This window comes from Poeciliopsis prolifica, unplaced genomic scaffold (assembly GCF_027474105.1).
Source record: "Poeciliopsis prolifica strain line A6 unplaced genomic scaffold, Auburn_PproV2 SCAFFOLD001, whole genome shotgun sequence".
In the NCBI taxonomy this organism is placed as follows: Eukaryota; Metazoa; Chordata; class Actinopteri; order Cyprinodontiformes; family Poeciliidae; genus Poeciliopsis; species Poeciliopsis prolifica.
The window spans coordinates 5,565,234-5,585,000 of record NW_026562376.1 but is presented as its reverse complement, the minus strand read 5'-3'; the positions used below and the strand labels follow the sequence as shown (position 1 = coordinate 5,585,000).

The 19,767-nt window shown below is 39.3% G+C and overlaps 1 protein-coding gene across 1 annotated transcript in view; it reads left to right on the top strand.

Moving 5' to 3' along the window:
- hcn4l (hyperpolarization activated cyclic nucleotide-gated potassium channel 4l) overlaps positions 1-19,232 on the top strand; it is a 26,377-nt gene extending 7,145 nt beyond the window's left edge. The window contains exons 2-8 of the mRNA XM_055030497.1: positions 2,600-3,023; positions 5,442-5,603; positions 6,844-7,062; positions 8,399-8,545; positions 10,329-10,569; positions 12,324-12,488; positions 14,579-19,232. Coding sequence (XP_054886472.1) covers positions 2,600-3,023; positions 5,442-5,603; positions 6,844-7,062; positions 8,399-8,545; positions 10,329-10,569; positions 12,324-12,488; positions 14,579-15,993 — 2,773 coding nt within the window. The 3' untranslated portion in view covers positions 15,994-19,232. The remainder of the gene's footprint in view (positions 1-2,599; positions 3,024-5,441; positions 5,604-6,843; positions 7,063-8,398; positions 8,546-10,328; positions 10,570-12,323; positions 12,489-14,578) is intronic.
- The last annotated feature ends 535 nt before the right edge of the window (positions 19,233-19,767 follow it).

Below are 19,767 nucleotides of genomic sequence, written 5' to 3'. Positions count from 1 at the left end.
TTTCTCCCCACGCCACCGTGTTGCATGCTGGGAGCCTGTGAACAAACAAGTATTGCACAGCCCACTTCAGACCTTTATTTTTATTAATTTATTTATTCTTCATCCAGCTGTTCTGCAGCTCTGTGACGCGGGGCTGAGCTGTAATGCTAACTACTCAACATCTGGCTGATGGGAGCTGACTTCTGGAGATGACATGGATTCCCAGGAGATAACGGTGGATTTAGCCAGAGTGGGGACGTGCAATTAGGACCAGTGTGTCAGCGCGGAGACAACGGGCCAGATGTGGAGAGGAATGCAAATGCTTTGTTTGGCAGAGAACAACAGAAAGCTGATTAGGACAAATGGTCTCCATCCCCATTGCTGGTTCCTACTTTTCGTGCAGGTTCTAAATAATTAAATTCAAGATAAAGAAGTTGAAGCTGTTCTCTTCTCTGCTTGTAGTGGAGGCTTAATGACTGAGGCTCTTTGTGGCCGACCAGCAGGGCAGGGATTCACATTCAAGCGATGCTAAGCTGCCGCAGCGGGACCCTTCAGCGAAGGCCGTAACCTTATCAACTTTGTATCGTGGCTAACCCCGTTCTTTAGCTCCAAGCTGAAATGTCTACGTAAGGTCAAAATGTCACTCCATAAATCCATAAAAACTTTCAGTTTTTTCTCCATATTAGAGAAGCATCTTCATGTGGGGGATAAAACTGCAGCCTGAAGTGACCCGTTCTGACCCAGAACTTTCTGAATTCTTGTTGAGTTTGATGTTGTGTTTCTGGGTTGTTGCCAGGTTGCAAGTTTCTTTACACTTCCACCCAGTTGCGTTAAAATTTACGGCATGCTGCATTTGATTTATGAGATACCTCCCTAAACTACTCAGTTTTATACAAATCTGTCCAAACATATCTGTCCTGTAAGTTCTGGTTTTTGTAAATATTAAACTTGTGCAGTCTCGCTCTGATCGTCCTGCACTTCAAATCTGCTGAGGTTCCTGAGTTGACAGCCGTGTTTCTTTGTTATGATCTGTGTAAACTGGCTTGGATGGCAGCGCCGCAGCATGTTGGCACGTTTTGAAAGCCCTTCATCTGAAGAATATCTGCAGTCGAACGGCTGATTTTAGATTCTTCAAATTTGGTACCAGATCCACAAACTGTCTTTCTGAAGCCCTCAAGCAGAAAATTTGATCCATTTTACGTTTTAATAATGGCCAAAATTTAATTCTCAACAATAATTTTTTATTCTTTCTATATAAAACAATACATTAACTGAATTGTTGTGTCAGTGTTTGATTTGTCTTTGATAAACTATGAAGTGCTGAAGGCAAATATTAATAAAACTAGTCATTTAGATCAAAACTTAGATCCCGATCATCATAAAAATAAAACACAAATAGTTTTTAATCTCCGCTGTTTTTCTATGAATGTCTGTGCTTCCACAGAACTGCAGATAAATGAGTGAATTTGCAAACAAATACAGAATAAATAAGAGTTCATTAAGGTGTTTTACGTATCTTGACGCATATTTTCATCTGTATCTCTTGTCTACTTGTTTTGTTTTGTATCTTCTTCCACAACCACAAAATGCTACATTTCTAGTGCCTTTTTGCTGGAGTTTGACTTGTTTAATGTAGAGCAGCAGGTCCAACTCAGACTTCTCACATTCCCATCCCATTTGCTTTTTTTCCATGAACCTACTAACGTCTAGTTTGCCTACTAACGTCTAACTATTGTCTAGTTTGTCTGAAATGTTGCTAACGGCGTATTTTGCAGTTGGCGGGTGTCTCGATGCGATGCGTGCGTCCTGGCAGGTCTCTCTCTTCACGCCGGGCTTCGTCCTGAACATTTAGCGGTGCCAGAACTCCAGCTGGACTGATTAGAGGTTAATTAGGTCTCAGAAATGGACCAGACCTGCGATCTCACACAAAACCAGGCCTGTAACAAAAAAGCTTGACATGTTCAAGCTCCCTTTTCCCATAAAAGACTGAATTATTCCTGTGAGCTTAGATGCAAAGTAAATATTAGAATAATATCCAAATGTTAATTTGATGGTAATATAAATTAAAAGATGCACTGCAAAAACAAAGTTTCTAGAGCAAATATCTTAGTAAACTTTAAATCAAACAAACTGACTTAAAGGTAACTTTTACTTGTTTTAAGTAAATAATTTCTTGATGTTGATGGAAAATTACTATTTCTATTGGCAGATCATTTTTATCAAGATGCAAGAGAGGACTAAGCAAATTCCTCCATCCTATTTGATGATTATGTTTAAACTAACGAGGCAATTAGTTTAGTTATCATTTATTAAAGGTTTAAAAATCACAGCAGCTGCAGAACGCCACAGCAATGGGACAATAAGCTGATAGAAAGTTGTGAAACAACTTCAGACCATTTATATTCTGCTTTTCCTTGTTTTCTACCGTTTTAGAGTCCACTTCAACCAGACCGAGACCAGAGGTTTCAAGTCCGTTTTGGATTCAAATTTGCATCCAGACCTTGCTTTATTATACCATTATGTTACTTGAAAATGGTTTCAAAGCAGCAATATTATTGTTTACTGCAATAACGTCTGGGACAAGTTTATGGTGAAAGTTTTAATCCACCACTGTTTGCAGGTTTTACTGGGACCTGACCATGCTTCTGCTGATGGTAGGAAACCTCATCATCATCCCCGTGGGAATCACCTTCTTCAAGGACGAGCACACGCCGCCATGGATCGTCTTCAACGTCGTGTCGGACACCTTTTTCCTCCTGGACCTCGTTCTCAACTTTCGCACCGGCATCGTTAAGGAGGACAACACGGAGATCATCCTGGACCCGCACCAGATCAAGGTCAAGTACCTGAAGACCTGGTTCGTTGTGGACTTTGTCTCCTCCATACCTGTGGACTACATCTTCCTCATCGTGGAAACTCGCATAGACTCTGACTTTTACAAGACGGCCCGGGCCCTGAGGATCGTCCGGTTCACCAAGATCCTGAGTCTGCTGCGGCTGCTGCGTCTCTCCAGACTCATTCGCTACATCCACCAGTGGGAAGAGGTAGATCTTCCTTCTGCTATCCGCCCTGATCTAACGGTTCCATAAATTGTCTAGTTTGTCTGAAATGTTGCTAACAATAGCAAGAAAGCTGCAGAGTTGTCAACAGTGCAGATATGACCTGTGGGCTGCTCTGTCAGTCTTTTGCTCTCTCACAGCAGAGCAAAACTGGACAGTGGTTGATATTTAGACATCTGCTGAGGTAGAAAAGATTAGCGGATAAGATCAGCTAAGTATCGGCTAAGTATCGGCCGATCGACATTATCCCAGAATTAAGGAAATCGGCACAGACAAATCAGTTCACACCTGATTTTAGGCATTAGAAAAGCTTATAAAATGAAACCTTATGAAGGCTTTTGAGCCTCTGCCTTACGGTTTCACTGTGTTTTAACGTTAGCTGTAAGTCGATACTGTAGTTAGGGAGTCTTTTTCTTATTATTTTCTATTACTTGTGCTCTAAGGATGGAAACTATGAGCTGACTTATAGTTGACTGTCAATTAGTAGGTTGTAAAATTCAGATTAGTTCAAAATGATTAAACATCCGCTGGATGACGAAGAAAAGTCTTATGTCTTAGACCAGGGGTGCCCAAAGTCAGTCCTCATTTTAAAATTCATAATATTATGAAACATTTTGCCCTTATGAAAAGATGGTGATCCCTCTATATACCAGACAAAACTCAAGTTTTTAAGAAATGGCCACTTATCAATTAGTTAATCTATAAGATCGAGCAACTTTAGATTAACTCGTTAATTGATAACTTGCAGCCCTACTGTAAGCAGTTAGGCTTTTTTCTTTAGATCAGGAAAGCAACAACATTGCTGCTTCTAGATAATGATGGTTTTGTGAAGCTGGTTTCTGATTTCTGGTTTTTGTAAAGCTTTGATAAGCTGGTACTGATTTAACGAGATTCCTATTTTCCTCTCGTTTTTAATCAATCATGGGATGGATACTGGTGTCAAGCATCATACTTTTAGAGCTTTACAGTTCCTGAGATGCTATAGAATCGCTCAGGGAGTTTCTCCCAGCTTCACAGTACAATCAATTTTATTTATAAATAACTTTGTAAATTACCATCACTATGATTGGGTACTGTCCAAAAAGAAGCCAAGGATTGTATTTTTGTCTATTCTCTATTAGTTAGACTGCAGGGGAATCCTCAGACCACTCTGTCAGGAAGCGGCTGCTGTAACATACAGTTTATATTATTTTAAAATCCATCCATCCATTACCTTTCACTTAATCCAGAAGCAGCAGCCTAAAATGAGAGGCCCAGACTTCCCTCTCTCCAGACAATTGGGTCAGTTCATCTGGGGAATCCCAAGGCGATCCCAGGCCAGCCGAGGAACATAGTTCTGGATCTTCCAATGGGAGAAACTTTCCCTGCAGGGAAAACGCCTCCATTACACTGCGATTTCATATTATTTTGAAACTTAGACAAATATGATCACCTAAAAGACATTTTAAACTGGTTTTTACATGTTCCATTGCCAGTTAATGTAGTTAGCATCACAAAACCAGTTGACGGTATGTCCGAGATCAGAGGTTCCTAGACAGCATTAGCTTCTGGCAGGCGCTACAAAATATGGAAATAAACATAAACTTTTAGAACGTTTTTCTCATTTTTATTCACTATCCAATGGGATTGGACAATAAATCAATAACAACGTGCTTCATAAATGCCTCATAAATGCTTAATAATACACAACAACAGAATGGAGTGAAAACAGTGGATAAAACAGTAAAGATCACATCACCAATTTCAGATATATAAAAAAAATCAAATAAATAATTATAACATTACGCTATCTTATATGTTATAATGATTAAAAAACTTGTTATATAAAAAATATATAATTAAACATTTATGATATAAGAACGTAATGAACAATTTTTTCTTCTTCATCTTTCCTCCCACTTTCTGAGGTTCCCTCTAGCGCCCCCTGCCTAGATTTCTAGACATGTTGCCAAACATCTAGGTTTTTCTTTTAAATTGCAGCTTGTATTCGTCTGTGTTATTGTTTTACATCATTACTACCCACTCACTGGTACTGGAAATAGCTATCTTTAAGTCTTCTTCACTCTGTAACAGCCACCACACTGAAGAGGGATGTTATAAGCACAGCTTGGTATCTCTTAACTTGGTGCACAAAATGTTAGGAAAAACATTAGATTTTTTCATCCTGGAAAAATCCTAAAAATCAAAGAGCTTTGATTTTTGAAGCTGCTTCTTTGAGACAGTGTTTCCTCATGCTGAATACTCACTGATTAAAACCACGTAAACAGCCTCTGCTGCTCTAAAATAGACGCTGCACTTCATCTCAGATCCCCAAATGTCAGGGGAGATAGTTAAAATCGCAAGTTTATTTTCAAAGCGTGAGCGTTTTATCATATCTTGCCTCATGGGTCCTGTTCATCGTAGGTCTTTCACATGACGTACGATCTTGCCAGTGCCATGGTGCGAATCATGAACCTGATTGGGATGATGCTGCTGCTGTGCCACTGGGACGGCTGCCTGCAGTTCCTGGTGCCGATGCTGCAGGATTTCCCTCCAGACTGCTGGGTCACCCGAAACAAGATGGTGGTAAGAGAATTATCGGGAAAATGTTGTTCCTTTTACATACAAAATCCCCAAATAACAATGTAAAGTCATTATATTGTATTCAAACTATGGCATCAACTAATGATCATTTTTGGTATTGATGAATGTATAGGTTATCCTGACAATTAATCGATTAATCTCGCAATTAATTGATTATTCTGATGATTAATTGGATAAAAAATGACTTAATTTAAGTCTCTTTTATACAATATTATATAAACATGCAAATAAACTATTAACATTTTTCAAACAAGAATTTTTTTCTTTTTTACCTAAATTGCACCATTTCTTTAGTGTGTGCTAAGCTATGAAACTTAAGGAGTTCTGGTAGAACATAAAGCTCTGGAAGAAAGTAAAACATATACCTATAAATAGTAAAATCAAAGAAACTCATCATTTTGAGTAAAATGAATATTACTCTTTTATTGTATAACTACTGACAACATGTCTCTGAAATTCTAAACAAATTTTTTTATTTATTTGCAGAAAATGGGAAATGGTCAATATAACAAAAAAGACGCAGTGATTTTAGACTTTAAATAATGCAGAGAAAACAAGTTTATATTCATTTAGAAACAACAATAGCAATGTTTTAACTGAGGAAGAGTTCAGGAATCAATATTTGGTGGAAATACCAGGAGGTTTTCAATGCAATGGGCTCTTCATTTTTTCCACATTTACAGATAAAGGATTGCTTTACATCTTAAATGCAAAATTTATATATTTTTGTATAGTTTTGCGTCGTTTAAGGCTGTGAATATGTTGTTCTTTCAAGCAAATGCGCTTTTTACAGTTTGTATACTCCAGTTAACAATTTATCAATCACTAAATTAGTTGATGATTATTTTGATAGTCGATTAATCGTGATTAAACCGATTAGTCGTTTCATACCTACAGACTTAACAGGCCATATTTGAAGATTTTCTATTCCTCGTTAACATAATAAATATTAGTGTGTGAATGACAAAATATTTTTACTCTTTCTGTCTCTTCTTGGGCATTTTTCTTTTCTGATCCTCTGTGTATTGATTGGTGGAACAGAAGCCATGATATTAGGAACACTAATTTAAACATAAGCAGTTGAGGTTCAAGATAACAGCCAAGATAAAATGCTCACCACCTCCACTTGTTTTTCTGAAATCTCCCACGGACACGATGCTGCAGCAGCGCTGCAGCGTACTTACTGATGAAGTTTCTCTTTCCGCCTCCACTTCTCCTCCAGAATGACACCTGGGGTCAGCAGTACTCCTATGCCCTGTTCAAAGCCATGAGTCACATGCTGTGCATCGGGTACGGCCTGTACCCGCCCATCGGCATGGCCGACGTCTGGCTCACCATCCTCAGCATGATCGTGGGCGCCACCTGCTTTGCCATGTTTGTGGGTCACGCCACAGCTCTGATCCAGTCTCTGGACTCCTCAAGGAGGCAGTACCAAGAAAAGGTGAGATTTGTTTTGTTGTGTTAGGAAACCTCTAAGCAGCTAAACCTTTAGAAACAAAGAAATGCTCCAATCAGGCAGATTATGATATTATTTCCCATCTATACACAAGCATATGTCACTGGCCTGGATGATAATTCATAGTAAAAATAAAATGCATTCTTAAAAAGTCTTAAATGTAACTGTCTAAAATTAATGCCTTAAATTAATACTTATTTAAGGCCTACTTACTTCTTTATGTATGTAGGCCTTAAATATTTTGATCACAGGTCTTAAATTTTGTCATGGCTGAATTCATATTTATAAAGTTTTAATTTTTTATTTTAACTCAAGGCAGTTTAGGCTATCGCTAACAAGCTGCTAACATAGCTTAGACATGTAGCTAGCAAGCTTTTTGCATCTTTTATGGGGATTTTTTAGCATATTTTATATGTAAGTGCAATTTTATTTGTAGGCTATATGGAATATTGTATTTTCTTTTTTACATTTCTGTTCTCACATAAGTCTTAAATTTGATTCAAAATGGTTTTTAAAAGGTCTTAAAAAGTCTTACATTTGAGTTTTCCTGCAGAAACCCTCCCTGCAATTTGTGGATCCCAATGAAATACCAATAAATTGCACTGAGGTACTGCGACACAATCAGAAAAAAGCCTCAGGAGGTGTGAATGTTTTGTAAGGCGCTGTATGTATTATAATAACACAACAAATACAATTTTATATCTGGTTAAAATTAGGTTTTTTGTCACAAACACATTTTTCACCTGAAATATGTTTAAATATTTATAGATGGACAGCAGAAGCTTCACTGTTTTCTGATGTGAAATGGAATAGGAGACTAAAACATTTTTAAAAAATGAGGAATAATCATGGGAAGTCACTATTAGATCTACATGTCCGCCTCTGTGAGGGATAAAACGAGAGGCACAGATTTAATAACCTCAAAGCAAAGGCTTATGGCAGGAAGCGCCATACGTACAGTGGGTGCTGTGATCGTCGGCGCTGCTCTGCTGGTGGAGTGCACTGCTGAAGGACACGCTGCTTAATGTCATTAGCTGCAGCCTGCAGAGCACAACTGTAATTGTCAGATGGGGCAGAGCCACAACACCGCACTGCGAGCAGGTTTCACAGATGGCCTGACAGTTGACTGTTAACATAATGAGATACATTATAGTCCACCTCTGAGCCAGCACATCAATCAGGTTAATATATTAATTCTGACATGACTTTGCATTTTGTCTTTGCAGGAGAAGCAGTCGCTTTGAAACTGCCGTTGCGAGTCGGGTTATTGGAGCGGTTCTGAACCGGTTGTAAAAGTGAAAGTCTTGTTGTTTTGTCACAGTATAAGCAAGTGGAGCAGTACATGTCCTTCCACAAGCTCCCCGCCGACATGAGGCAGCGAATCCACGACTATTACGAGCACCGCTACCAGGGCAAGATGTTCGATGAGGAGAGCATCCTGGAGGAGCTGAACGAGCCGCTGCGAGAGGTCGGTTTACGAACATGTGAAGCCCAAATGAACTTGGATTCATAGAAGTTGTACCATGTCAGCAAAAATGAGAGCATCCCGTTCTCAATGGTGCTCAGATAATTATTGATATAATCCAATACGGCTGCCTTACTTTCCATGATAATGTTAATAGTGTTGTAATCTGATTAGTAACAGCCGTATGAGGGCAGAGAACCTTATTAACAGAGCACTAAGCTGCTTTTATAATGATTGAAATATACACATGCAGCATCGAGAACGCCTCGCCCGAGCAAAAACTAAATTAAAAAACTCCAAAAATTACTGTTCCTTGCGAAACAGCTGTGAGAATGCTAGTGAGTGGACTCACAGAAGATGCTAGAGGGAGCTGAAAAGAGCTGACGGCAAAAATAACTAAAGACAGAAATATGAGAAGACAGCTGAAGACAGCAAGACCAAAAGACAGGATAATCTAAACAGAGCAGAAGAAAGAAACACAAGGAGAAAATGCAAAGGGGGTGAGAGGCCTGCGCTCCAGAAGTGTTTGAAAGATTGAAAGAAAACTGTAAGAGCTACAGCAATGACCCTTAAAGTTCCTCACAGCAGAAACCCATTTCTACGTTTTGATGCATAAATTATTCTGGTGGAGTGAACTGTGTTTGAACATCAGCATTTTGTTTGTGAAAAAACTAGAAAAGTTCTTGGTTACCAAAGCGCAGTGGACGGATTCGCTAATGGATTACACTGTAAAACTGAAAACGGACTAAAAATCTGCATAAAACTTAAATTGTGATTTTAGAAAATCATCTGAAGAGAGCTTAACCTCTTGTGATTTGTTTAAAATTATAATGGAGGTTCTAAGTTGAAGTAAGCAGAAGCAGGAAGCTGTGAAAGAGCACAAAGATTTTGATGAATGTTGTGGAATTTTGAGAAATTTAAATTCATTTCAATGGAGGTGAAATTTGCGTAAAAGTACAAAGCCTTCAAAAAAAGTGAAAGCTGAAATGACCAAAAGATACAACAGAGGACTTCAGTTCAACGTGAGGATTTTGATGTATGAATTGATGAAATCAGTTGAAGTATGCAGAAGTAATTAAGCGCTGAAAAACATATGGAATAAGGAGAAAGAAAAACTATTTTAAAGGGCAACTATTCTGCAAAATTCACATTTTACATGTGTTTATACGTCTATTTGGGTCTCTAATGCTTCTAAAAACAACCCAAGTGCTGAAACAAACACCAGCAGGCAATAAGTTGATGTTTTTTGGTGTCTGTAAAATTATTCGTTTCAAAAAACCTCAGGAATGTAATGTTACAAATCAGCAAAGTCTAGATCAAAACCTTGCAACCAAGGCAGAGTTCCAGCACTTTTGGTCAGCTGGTATTAACGCTGTATGTTCTGTACAATGGCTGCTGGAGAAAAAAAACCGAGTGTTTTGATGTTGATTTACCATCCAGAAACAACTTGCGGCCTTCTTGTTGCTTGTGCAGGAGGCTCTACTTCTACTTTTCAAAAATGTATAGTTGTATAACTGTACATCTGTTTGCAGCCATTTTTATGTGTGAATGTAAATGTTGTGTTGAGAGGCGTAGCTAGCTGCAGCTTATTTGTATTCAACGTAACAAAGAGGCCCTAAAGCAGCCCATTCTGAAAGAAACTCAACAGAGGCAGAAATGACTAAAATCTTATCATCTAAGAATGAGTTTGTGCAAAAAAATGTACTGGGCATGTTTATATTGCCCGTAGATGTGTCCTAGTCTGTTTAGGGAGGCAATAACGGCCAGTTTCTTGCATCCTCCTCAGGAAATCATCAACTTCAACTGCCGCAAACTGGTAGCCTCCATGCCTCTGTTCGCCAACGCCGACCCCAACTTCGTCACCTCCATGTTGACCAAACTGCGCTTCGAGGTCTTCCAGCCGGGCGACTACATCATCAGGGAGGGCACCATCGGGAAGAAGATGTACTTCATCCAGCACGGCGTCGTCAGCGTCATTACGAAGAGCAGCAAAGACACAAAGCTGACGGACGGCTCTTATTTTGGAGGTGAAGTTTCCACGCACCCCACTGGGCAGATAAAGAGAGAACAGGATGGGGCTGATTTAACGTGTGCGAAGGAATTGTGTTTGTAAGATTTGTTTTGATTTAGTTTGCGCAGGCACTCAACAGATTAACTTCCCTGAACATTACAGCTGGTTAAAATCTTCATCTCCTTAAAAGGCCTCTAAGAGGAGCAAAGCTCTGCAATCTTTGAGTCCATCTGTGGAGTTTTGCCCTTTGCTTAAAACCTAAACATCAAACTTTCTAGTTGTTTTCTTCTTGTTTGCTTCGCCTCAACCTGTAAGATTGTGCTAGAGAGGCGCACACCACCAATCCTCACGAACAAACAAGCTGGTAGAGTGAAATATTTCTAATTATTATACACTGCGGTTTCAATACATGATCAAAAAAGACTTAAATTTAAAGAAAAATGTCTTAAACCAGAACTCTGGATACATAATTAGATGTTATTTCTATGAAGTGTTTGTGTCATGAACTTGTCTGTCCTGGACAGAAAAAGCGATTTATGTGTCACGGTACATTTTTTTTTTGTCCTCTCTTTTTTAATGGGGCATTATTTTATTTTTCTGATCTGGCACGGCAGATGAGGCCGGGACAAAAACTGTAAGCTGCAGAAATTGCATTAAGTGCTCCATCTGTGGGGGTTCAGGCATCAGGCGGCCAACATTTTATTGTCTCACGCTAATGACTGTTCCTCACTGTTCTTTTGGAAATGGATCTAAAACTACATCAACTCTGCCACCATGTAAGACGTTAAAGATCCCTGCATTTTTTTTATCTCTTCCGTTAACGCTGATCATATATCAACAATATTCTAAAAGAGAACATCTGCAAAATTCACATTTTGCACATGTTACGCCTAAAAGTGTTTTTTGCGATAAATTAATGTTTGTTAGTGTCTAGAAAATGAACCATTGTAAAAACCTCCTGTTTGTTGAATCCAATACAACTGACCCTACACTGTTACCTAGCAACCCCAGCTAAGCCCTGCCAGTTACCTAGCAACCAAGGTGGAGCTCCACAACGTTTGGTCCGCTGTACAATGGCTGCTGGAAAAGACAAGTGTTTTGATGTCGACTTACCATCCAGAAACCACTTGTTGCATTCTTGTTGGTTGTGCAGGAGCCTCTACTTATGCTTTTCAAAGAACAGTTGTATGATTACGTGTCTGTTTGGAGACATTTTAGCAGCAGCTTATTTGGATTTAAAGTAACAACAGTTCATTGGCAAAAACACAACATCTTACCAAGTATTTTCAGGTCAGTTTCTATTGAAAATATATTGGCACACTTGAAATAAGACAAAACTAATTTACAAGTAACTTTTCATCAAGATAAAGAGGCTTTTTCTAGTGAATAATTCCTCGATATTGATGAAAAGTTCTGGGTTCATTGGTTGATATAGTAATTTATATCATGGGAAACGTATCTTGTTGTATGTGAAATAATCTACCAGTATTAAGAAATTATTTACCTAAAGCAAGCCTCTATATCTTGCTAAAAAATGGACTTGCATTTAGTTTGTCTTACTTCAACTTTATGAAGAAACTAGACCAAAAATGTTTGTTAATATTTTGTGCTTTTGCAGCGCTCATTCTGAAGGAAGCTCAAAATAGGCAGAACTGACCAGACCAGGAATGATTTTGTGTAAAAAATGCAACGAACATATTTTGTGTAACCCATAGGCCTATCCTAACTTATTCAAGGAAGCGTAATAGGTCACTCTTACTGTCCTTGCAGAGATCTGCTTGCTGACTCGAGGCAGAAGGACGGCCAGCGTGCGAGCAGATAACTACTGCCGCCTGTACTCTCTGTCTGTTGACAACTTCAACGAGGTGCTGGAGGAGTATCCCATGATGCGGAGGGCCTTCGAGGCCGTCGCCCTCGACCGCCTGGACCGAATCGGTGAGCTTTTGAGAATTCTCAGATACGTCTAAACAACTAAATAAAGTAAAATGGTGCCTTTTATCTACGTTTTATATGAAGCAGTTTGTTTTGTATTCCACAGCTACACTGCAAAAACACAAAATCTTACCAAGTATTTTGGTTTAGTTTCTCTTAGTACACTTGGCATAAGACAGTCTAGGGTCAGGGTTTCTCTAAAGAGAGTAACTTTTTAGCAAGATACACAGGCTTGTTAAAAAGCAAGTTAGTTTTGACTTATTTCAAGTGAACATTGATATTTGCACTAAAACTAGACCAAAAATACTTGGTAAGATTTTGTTTTTGCAGTGTATTCAGTCACCTTAAAGGTTTCAACTTCACTGCAGGATTCGTATTGGTCCTTGAAATCCTTGAAAGTGTTTGAATTCCAATTAAGCGGTTTGGAAAGTTCTTGATTTCTCCATAAAGTCCTTGAAAGTGCTTGACTTTCAAACTGCACAGTTTTGTAATAAAGTAGAATTTAACCCTCGATTGAGAGCCTACATTTGGAAAGTGTTATTTACAATTTAAACTAAATATTTTCATACAGCTAATAAAAACATATATAATATTTTTTTCTCATTGTCTGAAGTTATATAAGACTAAACTTTTCTTCTTGGTCAATTTGAATCACCAAAATTATTTCTTTATTTAGATGTTTTTGTTACTTTCTGCATTTTTAACCATCTACTTTGATTATAGAGGTTATTTACATTACACTTTGTTTGGATTGTTTCAGAGTGATGAATATTTATTATTCCTAATGACTTTGTAATTAAAATAAAGGTTGGGTTTATATTTTATTGAAACTTTTTTTTTTTTAATTTGTTTTTTTGTTTTTATCTCCAAAGTGCGGTGCTGGAAAAAGTTTAAAACTTGCCTTGAAAATTTTTGAAAATGTTGGTAAAATTGTACAAACTCTGGATTTGATTGGGATTTTATGTGACAGACATAAAAAAAAAAGAGTAATGATTTTCTGAATCTTTTTTACAAAAGAAAATGTGAAGAGCAGGTTGTGCTTTTACGTTCAGCCGCCAATACTTTGGAAAAGCATGTTTTGGTGTAAATGCAGCTTTGCTTGTCTAGAGAGAGAAAAACTGACAAAAACAGCAAAAACTCAGAAAAATCCCATTAACTTTGTGGTTGCAATGCGGCAAAATGTGAAAAACTTTACGAAGACTCTGCAAGACTCTCTGATTCATGGCTCATTCAGCTTGACAATGTCAGACAGAATGAGATTTCTGGGTTTTAATTAGAAGTGTGAATAATTAACTGGAATCAGTCGTGGTCATATCCATCTTTTTTATTAATGGAACCTGCTTGATGGGTTTTCAGCATGAAAATCCACCATATTTACTGAAAATGAAATGAAGCATAAAACGTGTCACTTTAATTTTTGCTGGAAAGCCCAGAAGTGCTTTAGATTTAAATCTAAAACAGTTTTCATTCAAAATAGCAGAAAATGGTGCAGCGATTGAACGTATTAACACCGTCCTCAACAAACACTGGAAAAATCTTAGCAAATGCTTTTTATACACTGAAAAAACACAAAATCTCTCCCAAGTAATTTGGGTCTAGTTTCTACTGCAAATGTCATAGTACACTTGAAATCTGACAAAACTAACCTTTTAGCAAGACTGTCGTGAGTAAATCTAATTAATAATGATAAAGTACTAGTTCTATTGTCAATTTCTTTCACTTATAACAAAACAATTTTAACATATAAGTTAATTTATCATTGGAACCAGAATAACTAGTAAGATTTTGTGTTTTTGCAGTGAAATTGTTGACCAGATTTTTCATGTTTCCACTGGTATTTTGAAGATTATGCATCTTTTTGTGATAGTAGACTGATATGACTAATAAAAAAAACCTCAGACATATCAAGTAAATGTAACTAGTTACTACCAAATCCTGGTTTATACAACAAAAATGATAAAAGTTTGTAGATTTGAATTACGGTTGGATGAAGGGTTGGAACTAATTTTAATTTATCTCGCTATTAATTGATTTATTGCTGATAATTCCCACCCTGCATTGCAGCTGAATGGTTTCTTCTTCTGTTCTCTCAGGAAAGAGGAACTCGATTCTGCAGCACAAAGTCCAGCATCACCAAAGCTCCGGCACATTAAACCTCCATGAAACAGAAATCATCCAAAGAATCGTCCAGCACGACCGGGACATGGCCCAATGCACGCAGCTGATCCAAAGCAGCACTGCGCAGAGTTTAAACCCTGTCGCTCCGCCGTCCCCCACCCCTCTCATCTGGACGCCGCTGGTCCAGGCGCCGCTCCAGGCTGCCGCTGCCACCACGCCGCTGGCTCTAGCCTTGGCCCATCACTCCCAGCTGCCTCCCATCCTCTTCCACAGTCCTCTGGTTACTGGTTCCTCCATGAAGGACCATTCCAGGAGGGTCCACATGGGAGGGACCGCCTCCAGCAGCTTTGGTTCAGTTCCTGGATCCCCGGTTGGCTCTGCTAAACCCAGATCTGTGGTTGAGATGCCGACGTTGGGGTTCTCTTTGGCGCAGCATCACTCCACCGCGGTTTTATCGCCCACGGTGATGTCACAGCCCATCTTTACGAGCAGCTTACAGCCCACGCCGCAGCCTCTTTACCAGCCTCCTCACTGCGCCCCGGTCTTCCCCTCCTACACCTGCTCCGCTCAGCTCCACCCTCAGCCGTTCCTCGGTGCTACGGCCGCTCCGCCTCAGCCTCTAGGTTTGCTGCAGCAAGGGGCGCTGGGGAAAGTTTCAGGAAGATTTCCAGCCCCGGCCATCAGCCCTCTGATCTGCAGCTCGGTGAACCCCATCCTGAGCCAGCTGCAGCAGCCATACCACCCCCCCAGCCTCAACAGACCGACCAGCACGTCCAGCAGCATCAACCTCCCACATTTCCCCATCATAACCACCAGGCAGCCGCCGGCCAGGATCAATCCGCCGCCGTCTGCGGCCGGTGGAAGCGGGGTGGCCGCCTCTCTGGCGCAGCACACCCTGGCAGGACTGCAGTCGGTTTTCCTCCCGCAGGTTCTCCCTGAGCACTCGGCTCTCGCCTCCCTGGCGCAGTACGGCTCTGCCGAGGCCTCGCCGTGCTACACGCCGCCTCTCCGCAGCCCCGCCACTCAGAGACGGACGGTTCACCATGCCGAGCCGCTCGGCGCAACCAGCTTTCAGAGCTCTGCTCTGAGAGAGACAGCAGAGTCCTCGGCGGATCTCTTTACCCAGGAAATAAAGACAATCTCAGGCTCTCACAGCTATTTACACCAGGAAAGGCCTTCAGTGGTGAGCGGCTCCTTAGAGGAGGCGGCGGGGGGCTTCCCTTCCCCCAAGGCGGTCAACAAACCCTACACCGCCATCCCGGGTCAGGGTGCTCCCGTCAGTCGGACACAATCAGGACCTGAGCCTTGGAACCGGCCCGACGGCGATCAGTCTCCCGCTAAAGTGTTAGACAGTGAACAGAAACAATCCAAGCTTCCCTCCAACTTGTGAGTGTCAGACACACCCTCCTCCACCTGCTGAGCTGCAGAGGAAACCCCTCCAAGTTGGCATTTTAAAGGGAACCTATTATGCAAAGTTCACGTTTTTATGCTTCCATTTGGGTCTCTACTGCTTATAAAAACAGACCAAGTGCTTTAAAACATCCCACTCACATATGTTTTTGGAAAACAAGCCGTTTCAAAACGCTTCTGAATGTCCCGTGACAAATCACGTTACATTCAACTCCAGCAGAATTCAGCCCGTTACCTAGCAACCAAGCGACGCTCCAGCACGTTTGGTCAGCTGGCATCGCCGCTGTAGAATGGCTACTGGAAATGACAAGTGTTTTGTTTGCTTACCACACAGAAACCACTTGCTGCACCTTGTTGGTTGTGCAGGAGGCTCAACGTCTGCTTTTCAAAGACGTACGGTTGTATAATTGCACATCTGTTTGCAGCCATTTTCACTTGCATGTGTAAACGTTGAGTTGGGGGGGCGTGGCCAGCAGCAGGTCATTTGGATTTAAGGTGACAGGCCCTGAACCAGCTCATTCTGCAAAACTAAAATCTCATCTTCTAAGAATTATTTTGAGGAAAACTGTAACGAACATACCGTCATCTGCTGAAGGAAGCATAATAGGTCACCTTTAAATGTTAAATCCAGTGCTGGGGTGTGTGTGTTGTTTTAATCAGATGAGAGATCAGTTTAGTTTTTGTGGATGACGGGACAGAAACATATTTTTTCTACTCAACATTTTCATTATGATGACAAAACCCAAAAGTATTAATGGGGTATATATTTGAGACCTGATAAGAAATATCACTTCTTATATATACTATATTATATTCTGCTCTTCCTCTGTGATTTGTTATTATTTATTTGAAACCTTTTTTTTTTTTTGGTTCCCTTTTTAGCTTCACCTCTTGATCTGAAAAGAATTACCCACAGCTGTGTATTCAGTTTATGATTGAAACCAAAAATGGCTTCCCTCTTGTTAGCATCCTTTCCGGAGAAATGCTGCGCACAGACAGTCTGTGCACTTTGCTCGTTTCAGAGGTCACTGTAGCGCGAAGGGTTTGGCGGCAGCGTGTCTTCCAAGATAGAAAGCTTTCTCAGCAATATTGCACACCCGAACGGGTCGCACTGATCAGACTGCATTTAAAAAAATAACAAAGCAATGAATGTAACAATGTCAGTCTGAGGGGAAGAGAGGATTTGGGATCTGAATGTGTGGATGAATGTGAACGGACAAAAAAAAAAAAAAAACCCGAGTTGAGGTTTGTGTGCCATGAGCATAGTATGCAATAATCTGTTTTTATTTTTATGGGCTTATAAAGGTACTGTGAATTAAACCACTTGTGTCAAATCAGTAAAATTACTGGTAAATCAATCAGTTAATTAGAATACAGCAAACAGTGACTCAGTTCAAAAAGAGAAACTTACATAGATTCATTACACAGAGTGAAGCATTTGAACCATTTGAGTTCATTTTGATTATGGCATAAAGTTCAGCTTCTGCTATTAACTCTCAGACGATATGGAGTAAAAGGTTTGTCGTGATACTTTGTGGTAATTATTGGCATATTTATAATAAATTGGCAGCTTGTTGTAGATTTTATGACTCCTAAAACATAAAAGAGATTATCTCCTCTGCAAAAATACAAAATCTTACCAAGGATTTTTGTTCTAACTTCCAGTGCAAATAGAACAGTTTAAATAAAATAAATACCTATTCAGCAAGATATATGAGCTTGTTTTAAGTCAGTAATTGCTTATTTTTTATTTTAAAAAGTTCTAGTTCCACTAGTTCATCTTATAAGTGAAATAATCTGTCCCTGGAACTAAAACCTTTTAATCAATATTAAGGGATTATTGAATTAAATTAAGCTTGTATATCTTGCTGAACAGTTATTTGTATTTTAATTTTTTTTTTTTGCTTAAGTGTACTAAGATATTTGTACTAGAAACTAGAACAAAAATACTTGGTGAGATTTTGTGTTTTTGCATCAATTATTCCCATTGATACTCAACCAAGTATCACTAAGCAGCACAAAATACCTGAATTTATTCATATTTTTAAAGATATCGATATCTACTGCTGTTATAGAACTAACATTTGGGGATAAAAGTGAAAGTAACTATCGACAACAACCATGGCGGACGATAACGATGATTAAGTTGTAAATGTATATCTTAATGTGTAAGATATGCTCCACTGTTAGCCTCCATTTTTACCTCCCAAGTTGAGCTTTTCTTCTTCGTCGTCTTTTTTTGTGGCAGTTTGTAAAACACTGAGCACGCTCTCTATGCGTGACGTTATTGCGCCCTCTACTGTGCATGCGGGACACTGAGATCACTTACTGCGCCAAAACAGTCCCATTTGACAAAATGTCGGAATTGGGTGAACGCCGGCTTGGTTTTCCACTCTGGATGATTCCTTAGATCAGGAATCACAAGCACAGATGCAGCATAGTTAAAAGGTTTAGTTTCTTTGGCGACGACCTTTACCCTCGTTATGAGACTTGATTGTATTTGTTTGGTTTAATGTAATTTTCTAACATAGTTTGTTTCTTTAGCTGTAAATCATCAAACTTATCAGAAACAACAGCAATAAATGCATCATTGTCTGTGTCATGAATCTATATAAAACATTATTTAATATTTTATAAATATAAAATCAGTGGAAAACACTTTTTGATAATATTCTAACTTATTGTGACTTTGGCTTTCAAGTTGTTACAGAAGAGGAACTGATTAAAAACTAAAAGCAATCGAGGATAATCAAACATCTCGAAACCAGCAAACGCACTGAGAATGATGTGAATGTTTCTTGCACCAGTCAAAGGGCTACCAGCAGTCACCGGGGCGTGATCAACACCCAAACCCTGACGGGTTTTATTGCTGCATATTTACCTCTTTCATTGTTCAACGTTCGATTGTAAAATCTGACATCTGCTGCTTTGTGACGCTATGCTGAATCCAAAAGACTGCTTTATGAAACAACAGTGACATCCTTTTAGTAGTCAATGTGTTTAGCTGATTTGTTTTTCCATCCACCTGCCATCAGCGGGGTTTATGTTAAATACATCCAGTGTCGAGGAGTAAAGTTATTGATCTGTTTATTAGTCTATTTCTCATTTTTGTTGCCTTTTTAATCACCAGATCTGATCATTTAATCTCCTGTATATTAGGCACATTTTATTTTAGCTACTGAAATTAATGCAATAAAAAACAGACATATGGTCAAATGATCTTGCGCTGAGCTGTGGGTTTCTTTTTGAAGAGCAGAGTGATGAGGACCGGAGGAAAATCTGATGGAAACGACGGCAGGAAGGGGGAGTCTCAGACTTTAAGCTGGATTATAAATCCAGAACAGCGCGGGGTTGTTCGCTGCCAAAATTCAAAATAGCCCGGGTTATAATCTGCCAGATACTCAATACAAAGAAAATTATTTCCCATGTTCACAGAGTCAGAAGTGGTGGATTAGCAAGTAAATAAGTATTGAATTTGGTGCTTCAGAGGTTAATTAGGATAAGACACTTTTACATCAAATATGTCCTCTAATAACTCACTTTGAAGAACTGTTTTACTTAGATTGATGAAATAGTGAAACATTATTGCTCATAATGTGAATAATGTAATCGTTAATGAAAGTATACGTCATCTACGAACTCCAGGTTTTTCCTGGGGAGAAAATTTTTGTTTGGACATTGAGTCACAAATCCAATGTTTTCATGAAGCCCACAATAAAATTAACTTGCATATTTTTGAACAGGACAACATAAT